Here is a 16,249-nt window from a genome sequence, read left to right on the forward strand (position 1 = left end):
ACACACCTGTGCCCTTTCGTGCCTCCTCACAGTGACCCCCAGGATCCTGAGAGCCATGGCAGAGCGCCAGTCGGAATTCACACATTTCAGACGGATCCGAATCGCCATGGGGACCTGGAACGTGAACGGAGGAAAGCAGTTCAGGAGCAACCTCCTCGGGACGGCAGAGCTGGCCGACTGGCTGCTGGACTCCCCCAAGCTCTCGGGCCTGGCAGGGTCCCCGGGTGAGTGCGTGCAGCTGTCGCGACCACGAGGGCCTCGGTTTGACCTTTTCCGCAGCCGGTGCCTCCTGAGAGTTGGTATTTGGTGCTCCCACTCCCGAGAAAGGTTAGAAAGTGCCGTGGTCTAACTTTCTAGGACACACCTGGCCAATTATTTGACGCCTTCCCTTTTCCGCATGTTTGGAAGGGCTGTCGAAGCGGGGAGTCTCTCTCTTCACATACAGAGATTTCGCAGTTGTGGGTCTCGCTCACTAGAACCTTCTTGTCGTGAGGAGGAGCACGTGGCTCCTGGAGCCACGTTGCCGTCGGAAGCTGGGCCAGAGCCAGGCGCACGGGTCGTGTTGCTGCTGACCAAGCACGTGTGTCGCAGCCTTCTCCCCAGCCACCTGTGTCTGCATATCCGCTCTAAGCAGTTGCAAAAGAATTTGTGTGCCTTTTAGGAGTACAATAATCCCAAGTTGGGCGCCTCACCTTGTGTCTTACGTCATGCAAGGGAGTATTGGATGGCCTCAGAATTGCAGGGTTGGGAGAATAAATGATTTTCTGCAGTCAGCATTTATGCGGAGGCCTGGCTCTTTCAGGCTTCCTTGGATTCTGCAAGAGATCCGTGATCCGGTTCTCTGTGGACGTGTAAGAGCCTCTCATTCTCCACAGCGGCCCTGAGAGGTGCCTGGAGCCCACCCCCCCCCACCCACCATCACGTGCATGGTCGGCACCCCGCTTGCTGCCTCGAGGTGCAGGAGAGCTGGAGCGCACAGTTTGGGGGTCCTGGGATTCTTGTGTCGGTGGGGACCGTTCAGAATGCCCACCGGAGCAGGCCCCATACATGCTGCGGACGTTAGAGAGAACTTCCCTCCCCCTTTTCGAAAAATGGCTCTTTGTTTGCCAGCCGGCAGGGTGGGTGGGGACAGCAAGCTGTTGTCACTTTGCGGGGCATATTATTGGGACGCAGGCTCAGCAGCGCCCCCTAACCGGAAAAACTCACCGGGTTCAGGAGGGAGGAGGGGCTGTGGTGACTGTCGCCCGCAGATCAGAGGAATTGGGTAGTTTTTCTTTAAACAAAGAAGAGAAGCTCTAAGCCAGTCAAGCTTGAAGTTTCCAAGCTGCCCTGTGAGGCCAACAGGGAAAGAAGTGGACAGCCTGGCCTTTCCCGATGGCATCAGGGAGCACAGGGTGTCCCTTTGTGCAGTGCTTTGAACCACAGCCTGAAATGATGGCTCAGGAGCCGAGTGGCAGCAGGTGGCAGGGGGGCACTGGAGAGATGTGGCAGGGGTCGTGTTAAAGCCTCAGCTTCCCTGTTAACAGGGACCCAGAGAGAACGGATGAGCAGCACCTTGGCTGGCTGTGTGCCCTGTAGACTGCATTTCGGTAGCAGACCTCAGCTGTCACCACCTCGAGCTGGGCAGGGTTTTCCGTGCTCCGACCACCGAGATGACAGTCCCCTGGGGCAGGAAGGGCCACATCAGTCAGTCATAACCGGCAAGGCTGGGCCCAGCACTGAAAAGTACTGAGGGACACAGGCAAGTGTGAGACAGTGACGTCCCCACGTGCCTTTGGGCCTGATGCACGTGTTGGTCACCGGGAAGGAAGGGAGACCGACAGGATGGTGCCCTTACTACCTGCCAGGTGGAGTGGGTAGTTCACACGTGCCATCTGATGGATGCTTCACAACTCCTTGTGAGATGGTGGTTACTGTCCCTTCTGCAAAGAAAGGAACAGAGGTCTGGAGGGGTCAGTAACGTGCCCCAGGATGTAGACAGGGAAAGGCCACGTGCACAGCAGGACGTGAAGGAAGGTGGGGCTCCACACGAAGCTTCACTGAGTCATCGGGACGCATGCACCCGGACCCGGGGCACACCTGGGCTCAAAGAGGCAAACGCGGTGCCCCGCGAGTTTGCTGACCCGCAAGTTTGCCTTGTTGCGTCTGATTGTCCTTCACCTCCGGCCTTTCCCCCTCCCAGATGATGACAGCCCAGCTGACATATTTGCCGTGGGGTTTGAAGAGATGGTGGAACTGAGCGCAGGGAATATCGTCAATGCCAGGTGAGCATCCAGGCACGAGGGGTGCAGGCGGCACCCTGGAACTCACCCGAGGCTTTCCTGAGCCAGGGGCCTGGCTAGGAGCAGGGTTCTGGGCCATCCTGCTTCGGCGTCCGCTAACCTGGGACCCCGGATGTGTAGATACTTGGGATTGCGTTCCTTCTCCACACACAGATGTGTACCTCCGATTCCTCTTTCTTTGCAAATTAAGGAAATAGAAGGACGGCGTGGTATTGCTGTATATTCTCAGCCGTGTGTGGAGGCTGAGGCATGCTGTGAGCTGGCATGTGGGCACCTGGAAGGTGTGGGCTGAGGGCCAGGCTGGAAGGGTGCTGACTCACCTTTCCTGGGGTAGGTGAGAAGGGTAAGTGCAGGGAGACGGTGTTTCTGTTCCCTCCACCGGATGCAAAGGAAAGAAAACCACTGGATTAATGTTTTCTGTAAGGTCAACTGGACCTTTTCTTTGTTGGTTTTATTTCAAGGACTTTTCTGAACAAATAATAAAACCTGGTCTGTGCAGCTCTAATGAGCGAGGTACTGCATTGGGTTTTAGGTGGAGGGGGTGGGGTGAGACGTGTGCTGTGATGTGTATGGTACAACCAGAAATACACAGATAGTCCATGGCAGGAGTTGAGGCAGGGAACTAACGTGGGAGTGGGGACAGTGTGACACCAGTTGTACAAAAAGAATAAACTAAGGGCTGGAGGAGTTTGTGGGTAGGAGAGCCCATCTCCAGCAGACGGTAGAGCGTTTCTTTCTCTTCCAGTACCACCAACAGGAAGATGTGGGGTGAGCAGCTGCAGAAAGCCATCTCACGCTCTCATAGGTACATTCTCTTGACTTCGGCACAGCTGGTGGGCGTCTGTCTGTATATCTTTGTACGTCCATACCATGTCCCATTCATCAGGTAAGAACATTGAGTTAACGTCTGGGGGACACGGGGTTGTTGGTCTCGGTGTTTTGTTTGGACTTCCTCCCCCTCCCCCCTCCTGCACCAGGTTCGGGACTTGCCATTATTCTAAATCAATGTAGCAACCCCCCCAAGGAAAAACTGGGCTGAATAGAATATTGTCTGGTGACTAAAAAGCCACAGTGGGAACCTTCCAGGTCAGGAAGCTGAGCTCTTTCAGAAAGAGTGATTGTTGTCTCCCAAACTCAGTTTTGTGCAAGGAAAGGGATTTTTTGTTGAAGTTTTAGACAGGAAGCCTCTGACCAAGAGCTGAGTAACCCATCAGGAAATGCCAGCTCTTTAAAAGAGTTCTAAATAAGACATGTGGGCAGAAAGCCTCTCCCACTGTCACCCCATTGCAATGTCCCTAAAGTGACAGCTTTGTAAATGTCAGGAAGAGAACACTTAGGAAATGGGTGTCCTCTTAGGAAAGTGTGAGTGTGCGTGTGTGTGTATATGTGTGTGCACGCATGTATACATGTGTGGTGTGTGTGTGCATGCATGTGTACATGTGTGCGTGTGTATTGTAAGGTTTGGGAGGAATTCACCTTTTCCCTCGATGACTCATAACCTCCCATTGCTACCGGGTCTCGCCCACGTCCATAGCATTCCCTCCAGTCTTTCTCACCGCCCCTGCCGGGCTGAACCTTTCCTGCTACCTGGGTGAACACCTCTGTGTAGTTAGAGGAGAGGAGGCGTGCCCGTGGCAGAGCTTGGAGAGCAAGACTGGGCTCTGTGCCCATAATCCCCTTCTATGATGCTCAGAAAATCTTTAAGTCCGTGTCCCCCTGACTGTTCATTCTGGCAGTCGGGCAGTGTCCAAAGTGAGTGGGTAAAAGTCAGTGAAGGTAAGGTCAGGGTAGAGGTTAGAGATGAACCACGAGAGAGGGCGGTGCTGGGGAGCTCCAGATTTCCCAGATGCCGCCCAGGGTCCCCAGCCTCTCCTTCAGCCTTAGCTCATTTAGCTCCTATGCTTCTTGGCCACCTTGTCTGCTGACTGCTGGTCCCAGGGAGCAGGGGAGACCTCTGTGTGCCTCAGTCTACAGTCCCGTGGACCCGCACACTCACTCGTAGGAATTGCAGGCTGGCATTCGAGTGCGAGCTGGAGTCTGCATGGAAACCGCCTACCCAGCCGGGCACAAATAACTGGCTGTTTCCTGTCTCTTAACATGCGTGGATTACCTGACTGCAGCACCCGTGCTTTGCCGGAAGGCTGCGGGTGTGGGCCGGGGGTGGGGAAGCCGGTGCTGCTTCGCAGGCATAGAAGCAGAAAGCGGGGATGGAAGTGACGGCTTCATGAGTGGTTCTGCGAGCGCAGGGCGCTTGAGAGTTGGGGCTGTGGAGACGGTCCTCCAGGCCTCCCAGGAGGCAGCCGTCAGCAGGGAGAGGAGAGTGTGGCGCGCTGGGCACCACATGGCCTGGCCGCTGAAGATGTGATTAAACAGATTCTGAGCCACAAGCCCCAGGCTGCCGCCCAGCTCTTCTCTGGAGCAAAGCGGGTTTCCGCTTGTCCTTCTTGACCGCTAAGGAGCCGCCACCCGTGTGCATTCTGTGTTCCAGAGACGTGGCGATTGACACGGTGAAGACGGGCATGGGAGGAAAGGCGGGGAACAAGGGTGCCGTGGGCATCCGCTTCCAGTTCCACAGCACCAGCCTCTGCTTCGTGTGCAGCCACCTGACGGCCGGGCAGGCCCAGGTGAAGGAGAGGAACGACGACTACAGGGAGATCACCCAGAAGCTCAGTTTCCCGATGGTGAGCAACGTGCCGTGGGTGGACGGTGGCCCGGAATGTGACAGGGATGCGTGTGCTGGCTCCCTGCTCGGCGCAGCCCCACGCGTGGTTTTCTGAGCTGCCCGTGTAGGCCGGGCGTCGGAGGTGCGACTGCTGGAGGGTCCCTGCCCTTGGGGGCTCAGCGCTGGGGGAGGGGAGATGAGCTGGGATGGCACAACAGAGGTGAGCCCAGGGGGTCTGGAGTGTTCTACGCCCCACGTCAAGTCCTTATGCACTTACACGTTTTCGTCGCATCCGTGTGTTTTCCGATTTTCTCACTTGTGGTCCATGCTCTGTCCAAGTTGGTGGAGAACAACTGAATGCAGACAGTGTGCGACTTGGTTTTCTTTAGATCTGTGGTCTTCACATATGTATTCTGTTGCAGCTAAGAACGCCCGTTTTTTTACTTTTAATTTTTAAAAAATGTTTATTTATTTATTTTGAGAGAGAGAGACACTGTGTGAGAGCAGGAAAGGGGCAGAGAGAGAGTGAGAGAATCCCAAGCAGGGCCTGTGAGGTGAGCGCAGAGCCCCATGCGGGGCTTGATCCCACAGACTGTGAGATCATGACCTGAGCCAAAATCAAGTCGGACGCCCAACCCACTGAGCCACCCAGGTGCCCCAAACGCCCGGTTTTTGAATCTGTGCATTCCTGACTAAGGAGCCCTGGATCCTTCCACCTGGTCTCCAGGTTGCGGATAATATGCGCCATGCTGCCCTCTGGTGGTGGCAGGCGTTTCCATCCCAAAGCCAGCAGATCTTCTTTTCAAATTCAGATTTGAATGTTCTCTTTCCTGTATAAACATGACTGCCTGCACACCTTCAGCCTGGTGCAAACCACCGGTTTCCCAGCAGTGAGGGGAGGCCAACTCTTTTCACCACATGTTCTGCCAGTGTCTGTGACACCGTTGGCTGGGTCACAGAGCCTCCAGAGTGTGAGACCAAATAGATCCCATAAAACTGACATCCTGTTTACTGGGCTGCATAGGCTCTCAAAGCAAAAACTCTTTTATTTTCATCAGCGAGTGCTGTAGTCTTTGCTGTAGTTTTTGTTTCTTGGACCAAAAAAGAAACAGAGCTGGGAAATTTACAACTTGTAGTCTTCTAATTTACGTAGGACATTATGCGTGTTTTCTCTGTGTGTCTCTTCGTTTAAAAAAAAAAAAAAAAAAAAGTCCAACCAGGGGCGCCTGGGTGGCTCAGTCGGTTACGCATCTGACTTCAGCTCAGGTTGTGATCACATACTCCATGAGTTGGAGCCCCGCATCAGGCTCTGTGCTGACAGCTCAGAGCCTGGAGCCTGCTTCGGAGTCTGTCTCCCTCTCTCTCTGCTCCTCCCCTGCTCATGGTCTGTCTCTCTCTGTCTCTTTCTGTCTCTCTCTCTCAAAAATAAACATTAAAAAAAATAGTCCAACCCTTCTCACTTAAAGTGCTGTTTTGAAATAGTAAACTTTAGACATATTCAAAGTATTCAAAGGGCACAAAACGAGCCTTTTTTTTCAACAACAGAAAATTGCGGATGCCGATCAGTTAATGCTCTACACCTGTGCTGCCCGGCGGACTAGGCTCTAGCCACAAGCAAGTATTTTAATTTAAATTAATTAAAATTAAATAAAACAAAAATCCCTTGGTTGCACTGGCCACATTTCTTGATGGCCACTCACTGGCTGCTTGTGACTGGCTGCCTGTGGCCAGCTGCTCCCGTTCTGGACGGCACAGATGGAGAACATTTCCATCACTGCCGAAGTTCCGTTGGACGGCAGCGCTCTACACATTTATTTGGTTGTGATCGTTGTAATCCTCCGCCCAGATTACTGTCGTGGTTTGCAGGGAGTGGGGGTATAGCAGAAACAGATTCTGGAGTTAGGCAGATCTGAGTTCAAATGTTGCATTTATTGTGCATTAGTGGTGTAACTTCAGCAAGCTTTTTGAACTTTCTTTTTTAATCTAAAAGCCCATAGTGCATGCTGCCCAGTGTTGCCGTGAGGGCAGTGCGCCCCAGGACACAGCCCGGTGCTTATGGATGGGTGGTAGGGGCGATGCATAGTGGCCACCGTCATTGTCTTTGGTGATTCACGGCAGGGAGAGAGGACGAGGATCAGTGCTCTCCAGAGCTGTGCTGGTGGACCTCGGGCTCAGGGTGGGCTGGACCGGGACAGGGGCGGGGGGAGGCGGGGGGCGCCGGGGGCGGGCACTGAGAATGGAACAGAGGGTCACAGGATGAAAATGGACAAAATCCATGACGTTTTACAAAGTTGCACATTCTGAGCACTTTCACTTATTTTCTTATGCCTGATCCTCCTAACTCTGAATGTTTGGGGCCGCTCTTCTTCGGGTGTGTAGATGTAACGAAAGCAGGAGCACAGCCAGTCACGGAGCTGGGGTGGGCGCAGCGAAGGACGAAGTCATGCTTCCCCAGTTAGAGCTGAGCTTTCTTCAAACCGCTCAAAAACATCCTCATTTTAAGCAAAGTAAGCCACGTAGGGGCGCCTGGGTGGCTCAGTCTCTTGATATCAGCTCAGGTCACGATCTCACAGTTCATCAGGTTGAGCCCTGAGTTGGGCTCTGGGCTGACAGGCAGGATCCTGCTTGGGATTCTCTCCCTCGCGCTCTGCCCCTCCCCTGTGTTCGTTCTTGCTCACTCTCTCAAAATAAATAAATAAACTAAAAAAAAATAAAATAAGCTACACAAAAGCCCCTCAGTAAGTGTATGGGATTAATGAAAGACGAGATGCTCTAGTACGAGACATTTTTTTTAAGTAACATTTTAAGAAACAGTGCATCTGCGTATTATCTGCACGGTGAATTTTTCTCCCGTCGCCCACCTTCTTTGCAAGATGGGCCGGGATGACTGTGATTTTGTTTACGACAGGGAAGAAACATCTTCTCTCACGATTACGTGTTTTGGTGCGGCGATTTCAACTACCGCATCGATCTCACTTACGAAGAAGTCTTCTATTTTGTCAAACGCCAAGACTGGAAGAAACTTCTGGAATTTGATCAGCTCCAGCTGCAGAAATCAAGCGGAAAAGTAAGTTGTGCTCTTAAAATATGCCTTAGCATATTTTACTATGGAGTAGCATCTAAGTGTCTACACCGGCATGCGGTAAATTAAGCTCCATGAGTGGATTTAACAGTGATTCTGACGCTAAGATGTGTGGCGTGTGAAGTTAAACATGAGCGTCCGTTCACACCCACTGCCTGGTCTTCCTCCAACGGGCTGTGCTCAGGGTCTGTGTGTCCGCTCGGAGCGGGAGCAGCCGCCCCCCTGCAGGAGACTGGCGGGCACACAGGCCAGCCACAGGAACAGTGGTGGCAGAAGCCCCTCCTCCGACACCAGAGCCCGTGCTCTGCGGTTAGAGGTGGGCTTGCTGTCCCTCGTCCTTCACACAAACTGAGCCCTCAGTCCTCCGTGTCCCCCCAGGGAGTAAGTGGTCGCGCTCGGCGGGAATCAGAACGGCTTCGAAGGGCCCTGTGTCAGCAGCAAGCACAGTGCTGGGTGGGGACGGAGAATGCTGATGTAGACAAGCCCACCCATCTCGTACCCCACGCCAGCCTTGTAGGACCCACCGACAGATGCTCAAAGCGCTTTATTTTGATGATAGTTCTGTTTCTCATTGATGAACACGCTAACGAATTATAACTGTATTTAATATACTTTATATACCAATTTGTGTGGGTAATCCTCAAGACCGTCCTATAAATTAGGTTATTATACCCATTTTATAGACAAGAAAACTGAGGCCAAGGTCAAATGAGTCCAAGGTCACACGGTCAGTACACAGAGCCATGATGCAGTCCAAGATTGTCAAACTACAGAGCTCATGTTTGTCCCCCCAAATGACCCGTGTGCAGTTTTTTAGTGACTCCTCAGGCAATGACACGATAGGAAAGATTCAGGTATAGGATCTGTCCTCAGTTCTTCCAGGTCGCACTGGCCGGCTTCCCGATGACCCAGCTGATCTTCTCCAATGCAGACTGTTTGCTCATGTTGGTATCTGGTAGCTTTGTGGCAGGCTGGGCCGAGAGGGCAGGTGCACAGCCATATTCCATTTACGTTTTGAAAACGCAGCTGGTAAAATGTGTGGTGAGAGGGATTCAGGTGTCTCTTGCGGCAAGAGACAGGCATTTTTTGACGCTTTCTGTGCACTCCCCACTCAACCCTGCCAGGGCTGTGGATTGCTAAGGGAGGCCAGATGGAAAAGTAACCACGCCATACATCTCTGCAACAGTTTCTTCTCTCTGCCTCCTACCAGTGTTGTCCACACCCTTCCACAGATGCACTGAGCGAATTAGTACAGGCCGTTCTAGGGTCTTCTCACGGCGCTGCGGCTGGATCCAGAGCTAAACCGAAAGAGAGTTCAGTCTCAGTTCTGTGCTTCTGTTGACCCGGTTCATTCAGTTAGCAAATATCGATGAAGACCTTGATAGCAATGGCCGGGCATCGTACTAGGTCTGGGACTGTGCGGATGGGGCACCTGTGAGCCTCGCCGCCTGCCTTCCGCGGTCTCCCCGGGAACTGGCAAGCGGACAGTGGTACATCGGGTACTTGAGGTGGGTGGGAGATCCTGTGTGGTGTGTAAGTCAGTACAATGAGTAATCATCACTGTATTGCTAATTAAATAGCACCCATACGTTTCGGTTTGAAACATATTTGCAAATACAATGTAGATCCTGGGTCTTTTAAGGAAGAGAGCCCTTTGGTATGTGCTTTTTTATTTTTTTGTTTTTACATACGACACACAGAATCTAGGAGAACGAAGGTGGTCTTGGTCTTTTCTCCCAATAGATTTTTAAAGACTTTCATGAAGGCACCATTAATTTTGGACCTACTTACAAGTATGACGTTGGCTCGGCCGCCTACGACACAAGTGACAAATGCCGCACCCCTGCCTGGACAGACAGGGTCCTGTGGTGGAGGAAGAGGCACCCTTTTGACAGAACAGGTGCGTGGGACGTGTGCACCTTCAGAGCTGGTAGAGGGGGAATGGTCGATAACCACAGAGGGCAAGTCAGTCACAGTGATGCAGCACAGCGTTCTTTGCTATAAACAACAACTTTCTTGGTAACCCGAAGCTACAGGAGATTCATTCCAGTTGTTGGCCCCTAAGCTTTGGAAGTTGTGCTTTGGGGAGCTCCCCTTTGGCTCTCCCCATCCCTGCATCACGGCTGTCCCCGCACACCACCCCGTCTGCCTTCTGTCCTGGGGGGGCGAACAGGAGAGAAGTCAGTGTCCGGTGTCTGTGCCCTCACCCACAACATGCAGTACATCCGGCCCCTTTTGTTCAACCAAACTCTTACCTGCTTAAAGCTCCAATTCCAAATAGGACATGAGCCCGACACAGGGAAGGAGGGTTTTTTCCTCAATTAGTTTTCCAGTATGTTTAGAAGTATTAGCGATGGCCAGCTGGGAAGGGCGGCTCATTTAGAACACCTATACCTAAAACAGCTCGGCGTTTCTGGCAAGATGGATGCAGAGATTTCAAAGCCAGGAAATCACACTGTTCAGATCGCTCTGTGGGTATCTGTGACCTCCCCAGGGTACCGAGAGGCAGGGACCCCGTCATGGTCTTAGTCTCTGCTTCTCCTACCGTACGAAGGGCTGCAGACGCCCTGTGTTCCTGTGGCCTCTGGGGTGGAAAGCCCACAGCCGCCACCCGCACCCCCACTGAGTGTGTCCACTGGGGAGGAAGTAGGCAGCACTGGACGACCTACGTGGATTACCTGCCCCAGACCCCAGAGCCTCCTTGGCGTGGTTTCCGGCCCAGTGGGTTAGAGGGAACGAGTCTGAGACAGGGTGGTCTGTGACATAGACCCCCGTGGCCCAGGCTCCTCAGTCGGCTTTTCCGTATGTTGATACAATTGTGTGTTGTGTGTGGGTCTCTTGATCGTAATCCCTGTGAGTAGCCGGAGATCTCAACCTGCTAGACAGCGACATAGACGCGGACAGCACGGTCAGACATTCCTGGTCTCCTGGAGCCCTCAAGTATTACGGCCGAGCGGAACTGCAAGCATCCGATCACAGGTACGGTCCTGGAGGCCGCGGGGACCTTTGTGCTGGCAAAAGCAGCGTCCGCTGCTCCCCGCGGACAACGGGTGTGCTGTCCCCTTCAGAATGCGGGTGTGCAGGCATGTGGAATTCCGTAAACAACAAAGAAGAGTGTGACAGATAGCTGTGTACCCGCCATCAAGAATTAATCACTGTTATTAGTATTTTGTCATTGCTCACATCACAACTGATGTCATTTATGAAAATTTCAAAGATGCAGCCTATGGTACTTTGTCGTTTAAATTCCCATAAATGATGTCATTGTGCAACTTGCTTTTTTGGTCACTTAATGTCTTTGAGATACAGTCAGGTCGCTGTTGCAGATCTGGCTCATTCACTTGTAATTGCCGTCCAGTGTTCCACTAAATATATCCGTGGAAGTTACCCATTCACCTACTGGGGACGTGTTTTTCCTAATATCATTACAAATGGCCTTAGGGCTGGGTTTTTTTTTTTAATTTTTTTTTTTAATGTCCGTTTATTTTTGAGAGAGCACAAGCTGGGGAGGGGCAGAGAGGGGGGAGACAGAGGATTCAAAGCAGGCTTTGTGCTGAGAGCGCAGAACCTGATGCGGGACTCGAACCCACGAACTGTGAGATCCCAACCTGAGCCGGAGTCGGATGCTCGACAGACTGAACCACCCAGGCGCCCCATGCCGTAGGGTTTTTAAGTGTTGGATTCTGAGTTCTTAAATGCTCTGAGCAGTTGGTTTGGCCATTAAGGGTGGAACACAGCAGCCGGGTCGGTCAGCTCGGTGTGCCCCGAGACCAGTCTCCTAGAACGTCTGTAAAGAGACAGAGGATGGCATTTGAGGGTATGAATAGGAAGGGTTTGATCGTCCCACAGCTGCTACCAAACTTGCCTGTCAGTTTCAGCTTCCACAAGGTAGGAAATTAGGAGACAGAGTTGCTGGTGAAGTCAGTCAGCCGTTAAGTCTAAATCTTTAGTTATTCTAAATTCTCGAGAAACCTGTGGTTGCAAATACGTGCCCAGAAATGAGCCCCGGGAAATCTCCAGATATGGGACTTCCACGTGTGCTAGTTCAGTGAGTGTCTTTAGAAGCAGTTCATTGAACTATATTTGCTGAGCAGGGCCCTGTATGCTAGGCCCTGTTCCTGGCACTGAGGATTAGCCGTGAACAAAACAGACAAGACCACGTTCTCATGGAATTGTCTAGTGAGGACAGACAGCTGGTAAACAAGTGTAAGTGCTGTGAAAGGAAAAATAGTAATGGCAAGAGTCAGACAAGGGGTTGGTGCTCTTTTAAACCCAGTGTTCAGGGAAGGCCTTTCAGATATGACGACCATGGAGCCAAGGCCTGAAAGACGTGAGAGTGTGAGCCATGGGGGTGTCGGGGGGAGAGCATTCCAGGGTGAGGAGCAAGGCAGCGAACGTTCAGGAATCCAGAGAATAGAGGTGGCGTAGAAAGAGTGGAGGAGGTCCTAGGAGATGGGCAAGAAACGTAGACCACGTGGAACCCCACGGGCCGCAAAAAGACATTGGGTTTTACTCGAGCTGAGGAGTGGAGTCATCTGACGAGGTGTTGACGGGATCAGCTGAAGAGAGTCCAGTGGGGCCAGGGAAGAAGCTAATGCGGCAAGCAGGGGAAGAAACAGTGCCAGTCTTGGACCAGGTGGTCATGGGTCCCCGTGGCAAGACGTGTTTGGGTTCTGGATGGATTTTGAAAGTGGCGCCCATGGGGTTGGGTGGCATATATGTGCATGGGGGACGATTTGAGGAGGACCCCAGGGTTTGGCCTGAGCAACCACAAGGACGGAGTAGCCTCCACTCAGCCGGGATGCTGGGAGGTACAGATCTGGACATAATGGTTTCAGATGCGTCTTAGACTTTTATTGATTTTTCTAATTATAAGAGCAGAGCCTCTCCCTTATTGACAGTTAGGGGGAAACCTACATAAACAAGCAAAGCCTCCATAGTTCTGTGTCTGCAGTGGTTTGTCATGTGTTGGCTGCGTTTTCCAGGCATGTTAGAAGATTTTACACCAAAATGTTCACCCGTGCGTGGTGTATGTTTACGTGTAGATGTGCTTTTGAGTATTTAAATGCGTATAAGAACATTGGGATTATGTTAGGCAGACTTACCATTTTGCTTTCTAACTTATTACATTAATATTTTTTAATTAAACTTTTTCTCTTGAGGGCACCTGGGTGGCTCGGTTGGTTAAGTGTCCAACTTTGATTTTAGCTCAGCTCATGATCTCGCCATTGTGAGATCCAGCCCCAGGGTCAGGCTCTGCACTGACAGTGTGGAGTCTGCTTGGGATTCTCTCTCTCCCTCTCTCTCTGCCCGTTCCCCCCAACTCGTGCACTCACTCGCACTCTCTCTCGAAATAATAAACGTTGAAAAGAATATTAGGAAAAATGTAATTAAAAAAATAAACCTTTTATTTTGAGGTGACTATAGATTATAATTCCTCTGTAAGGAATAATACAGAGACCCCATGTACCCTTCTCCCAGTGCCTGCGGTGAGAAGATACTGTCGCTCTGGAGCACGGTGTCATGACCAGGATGGTGACACTGACACAGTCCAGATACAGAATGTCTCCATCACCACAGGGATGCCTCATGGCGCCTTTTTACAGGCGCGCTGGTCTCCCCTGCTTGGCCCCTGTCCACCGCTGCCCTTTTTCCTCCCTTTCCATAATTTTGTTATTCCAAGTAGGTTACATAGATGGAATCAGAACAGGGAGACTGGCCTTTTCCCGCCAGCAGCATTCTCTACAGATTCCTGCAGGCGTCCTCCTGTCAGCAGCCCCTTCACATTATCACTGGGTGCTGCCCACACTGTACCGGCACCTGCTTTCCTCAGTGATGCTTCGCTTACTGTTCATGCAGCTTCTCTGAAGAGGTCCTCTGCCTGTTTGTTTGTTTGAAGTTGTATTTATTTTGGGAGAGGAAGGAGAGAGCAGGAGAGGGGCAGAGGGAGGGAATCCCAAGCAGCCTCCACGCTGTCAGTGCGGAGCCCGACGCGGGGTTCCATCTCATGGTGGCGGGATCATGACTTGAGCCGAAATCGAGAGTCGGATACTTAACTGCCTGAGCCACCCACTTTTAGAAAACACTCACTTTGTGCGTATCCTGTGTCAGATTCTTCTCAGTCTTCTTTTTTGTTCCAGAAGCAAAAAAAAAAAAAAAAAAGTCTAACAGTGGTGCTGTAAATCTCGGGGATCATACTGATTATATATCACTTTTGCAGTGTTCCCTGGTTTTAAAGGTCACCACCATATGATCTACGATTTTGTCTTATGTTTTGTTTCCTCTCGATGCTGTATTATATATATATTTTTTTATTTTTTAATTTTTTTTTTAATGTTTATTTATTTTTGGGACAGAGAGAGACAGAGCATGAACAAGGGAGGGGCAGAGAGAGAGGGAGACACAGAATCGGAAGCAGGCTCCAGGCTCTGAGCCATCAGCCCAGAGCCCGACGCGGGGCTCGAACTCACAGACCGCAAGATTGTGACCTGAGCCGAAGTCAGATGCTTAACCGACTGAGCCACCCAGGCGCCCCTATATATATCTTTTTAGTAAAGTTTATTTTGAGAGAGAGTGTGCATGCGTGCATGCCAGCAGGGGAGGGGCAGTGAGAAAGGGGAGAGAGAGGATCCCAGACAGGCTCCACGCTGTCAGCCCAGAGCCAGACTCAAGGCTCAAACTCACGAACCATGAGCCGATGCCATATTATAAATGTCTTCAATAAGGTTGCATGATCTTCATAACAGAGGATTTTCTACATTTTTGTAAAGAGAGTAAACCCATCCTCCATCACAATTACAATAACAGTTGCTTCGGGGCACCTGGGTGGCTCAGTCGTTTAAGCATCCGACTTCGGCTCTGGTCATGATCTCACAGTCTGTGAGTTTGAGCCCCGCGTCAGGCTCTGCGCAGACAGCTCAGAGCCTGGAGCCTGCTTTGGATTCTGTGTCTCCCTCTCTCTCTGCCCCTCCCCTGCTCACGCTCTCTTTCTCTCAAAAATAAACATTAAAAATAAATCTTTAAAAAACCCTAATTTTTCAAAAAGATTAATAATAACAATTACATTATTTCCTGCCAATCTGTTTTCTTGTGTGTGTCCACTAGACTTCTCCAACATCATTCTTACTAGTTGTATAAGATATTATCGTACGGCTGCACCATAACCTGTTTCGCCGTCACGGAACAGTTAGATTATTTCCCCTTTTCCTTTTCCCTCCCATCAACAGTCATGATCAACCTTGTATATAAATCTTTGTCTGAATCCCTGGTCATTTTCTTAGAACAGAGTCCTAGAATTGAAATTAGTAGGTCAAAAGAGATGAACATTTTTGAGATTCTTCACATCAGTTGCCAAGTCGCCCTCCAAAAAGCTTGAATCCCTAGCAAAGGGAGAATTCTCACCTCCCACCATCCTCGGCAGTACTGGTGAAAACCATGTAAAAAATCTTTGCTAGTGGCTGGTGCTGTTTTCTCTAAATCGCCCACAGGTAAAAATGCCAAGACAACGCTAGGATTGGGCAGAGATAGAGTCTGAAACCCTAGGACAGCACAGTGCTGTGCTGGGGCCACACTCACGGGGTGTCGATGTTCCCTGTTGACAGTGGAGCTGTGGGGGCGGGAGCTGCTCAGCTCGCTAACCGGTACCTATCTTCCCTTCACGTCTAACGCAGACCCGTCCTGGCGATCGTGGAGGTGGAAGTGCAAGAAGTCGATGTGGGTGCTCGGGAGAGGGTGTTCCAGGAAGTGTCCTCTTTCCAGGGCCCCCTGGATGCTACCGTCATAGTCAACCTTCAGTCACCAACCGTAGAAGAGAAAAACGAGTTTCCTGAGGATGTGCGCACAGAACTCATGCAGACATTGGGCAATTATGGGACCATTGTTCTTGTCCGGTAAGTACTGCCCTGGCTGGCACGGGGTCCCACGTGCACGTCACGTACATGCCAGCCCCGTCGAGCCGCCGCGTTGCACTTGGCATTGACTTGGCTCAACTCATTTATTCCAGGGTCAACCAAGGGCAGATGCTGGTGACTTTTGCAGACAGTCACTCAGCTCTCAGCGTCCTGGACGTGGACGGTATAAAGGTGAGTCGTGCGTGGTCAGCTGTGCCGCGGGGGCTGCTTACTCCCCAGGGTTTTCTTGTGCTTTTGCGTGGCCATGGCATCTCCTCACCGTGTCTCTAGATGTGGGCGCTGCATGAGCTAGTACTCTTCCTTCCAGTATCTA

General features: G+C 51.4%; 1 protein-coding gene across 3 annotated transcripts in view; it reads left to right on the forward strand.

The window, feature by feature from the left end:
* The window catches only part of SYNJ2 (synaptojanin 2), a 103,778-nt gene that overhangs the window by 74,252 nt on the left and 13,277 nt on the right, over positions 1–16,249 (forward strand). For all 3 annotated transcript variants that reach the window (XM_042940163.1, XM_042940164.1, XM_042940165.1), the window contains 9 exons: positions 33–224; positions 2,183–2,264; positions 3,028–3,168; positions 4,771–4,963; positions 7,853–8,011; positions 9,770–9,926; positions 10,888–11,005; positions 15,697–15,915; positions 16,029–16,107. In XM_042940163.1, coding sequence (XP_042796097.1) covers positions 33–224; positions 2,183–2,264; positions 3,028–3,168; positions 4,771–4,963; positions 7,853–8,011; positions 9,770–9,926; positions 10,888–11,005; positions 15,697–15,915; positions 16,029–16,107 — 1,340 coding nt within the window. The remainder of the gene's footprint in view (positions 1–32; positions 225–2,182; positions 2,265–3,027; positions 3,169–4,770; positions 4,964–7,852; positions 8,012–9,769; positions 9,927–10,887; positions 11,006–15,696; positions 15,916–16,028; positions 16,108–16,249) is intronic.

The sequence above is a fragment of the Panthera leo genome, chromosome B2 (assembly GCF_018350215.1).
Source record: "Panthera leo isolate Ple1 chromosome B2, P.leo_Ple1_pat1.1, whole genome shotgun sequence".
NCBI classification, from domain to species: Eukaryota; Metazoa; Chordata; class Mammalia; order Carnivora; family Felidae; genus Panthera; species Panthera leo.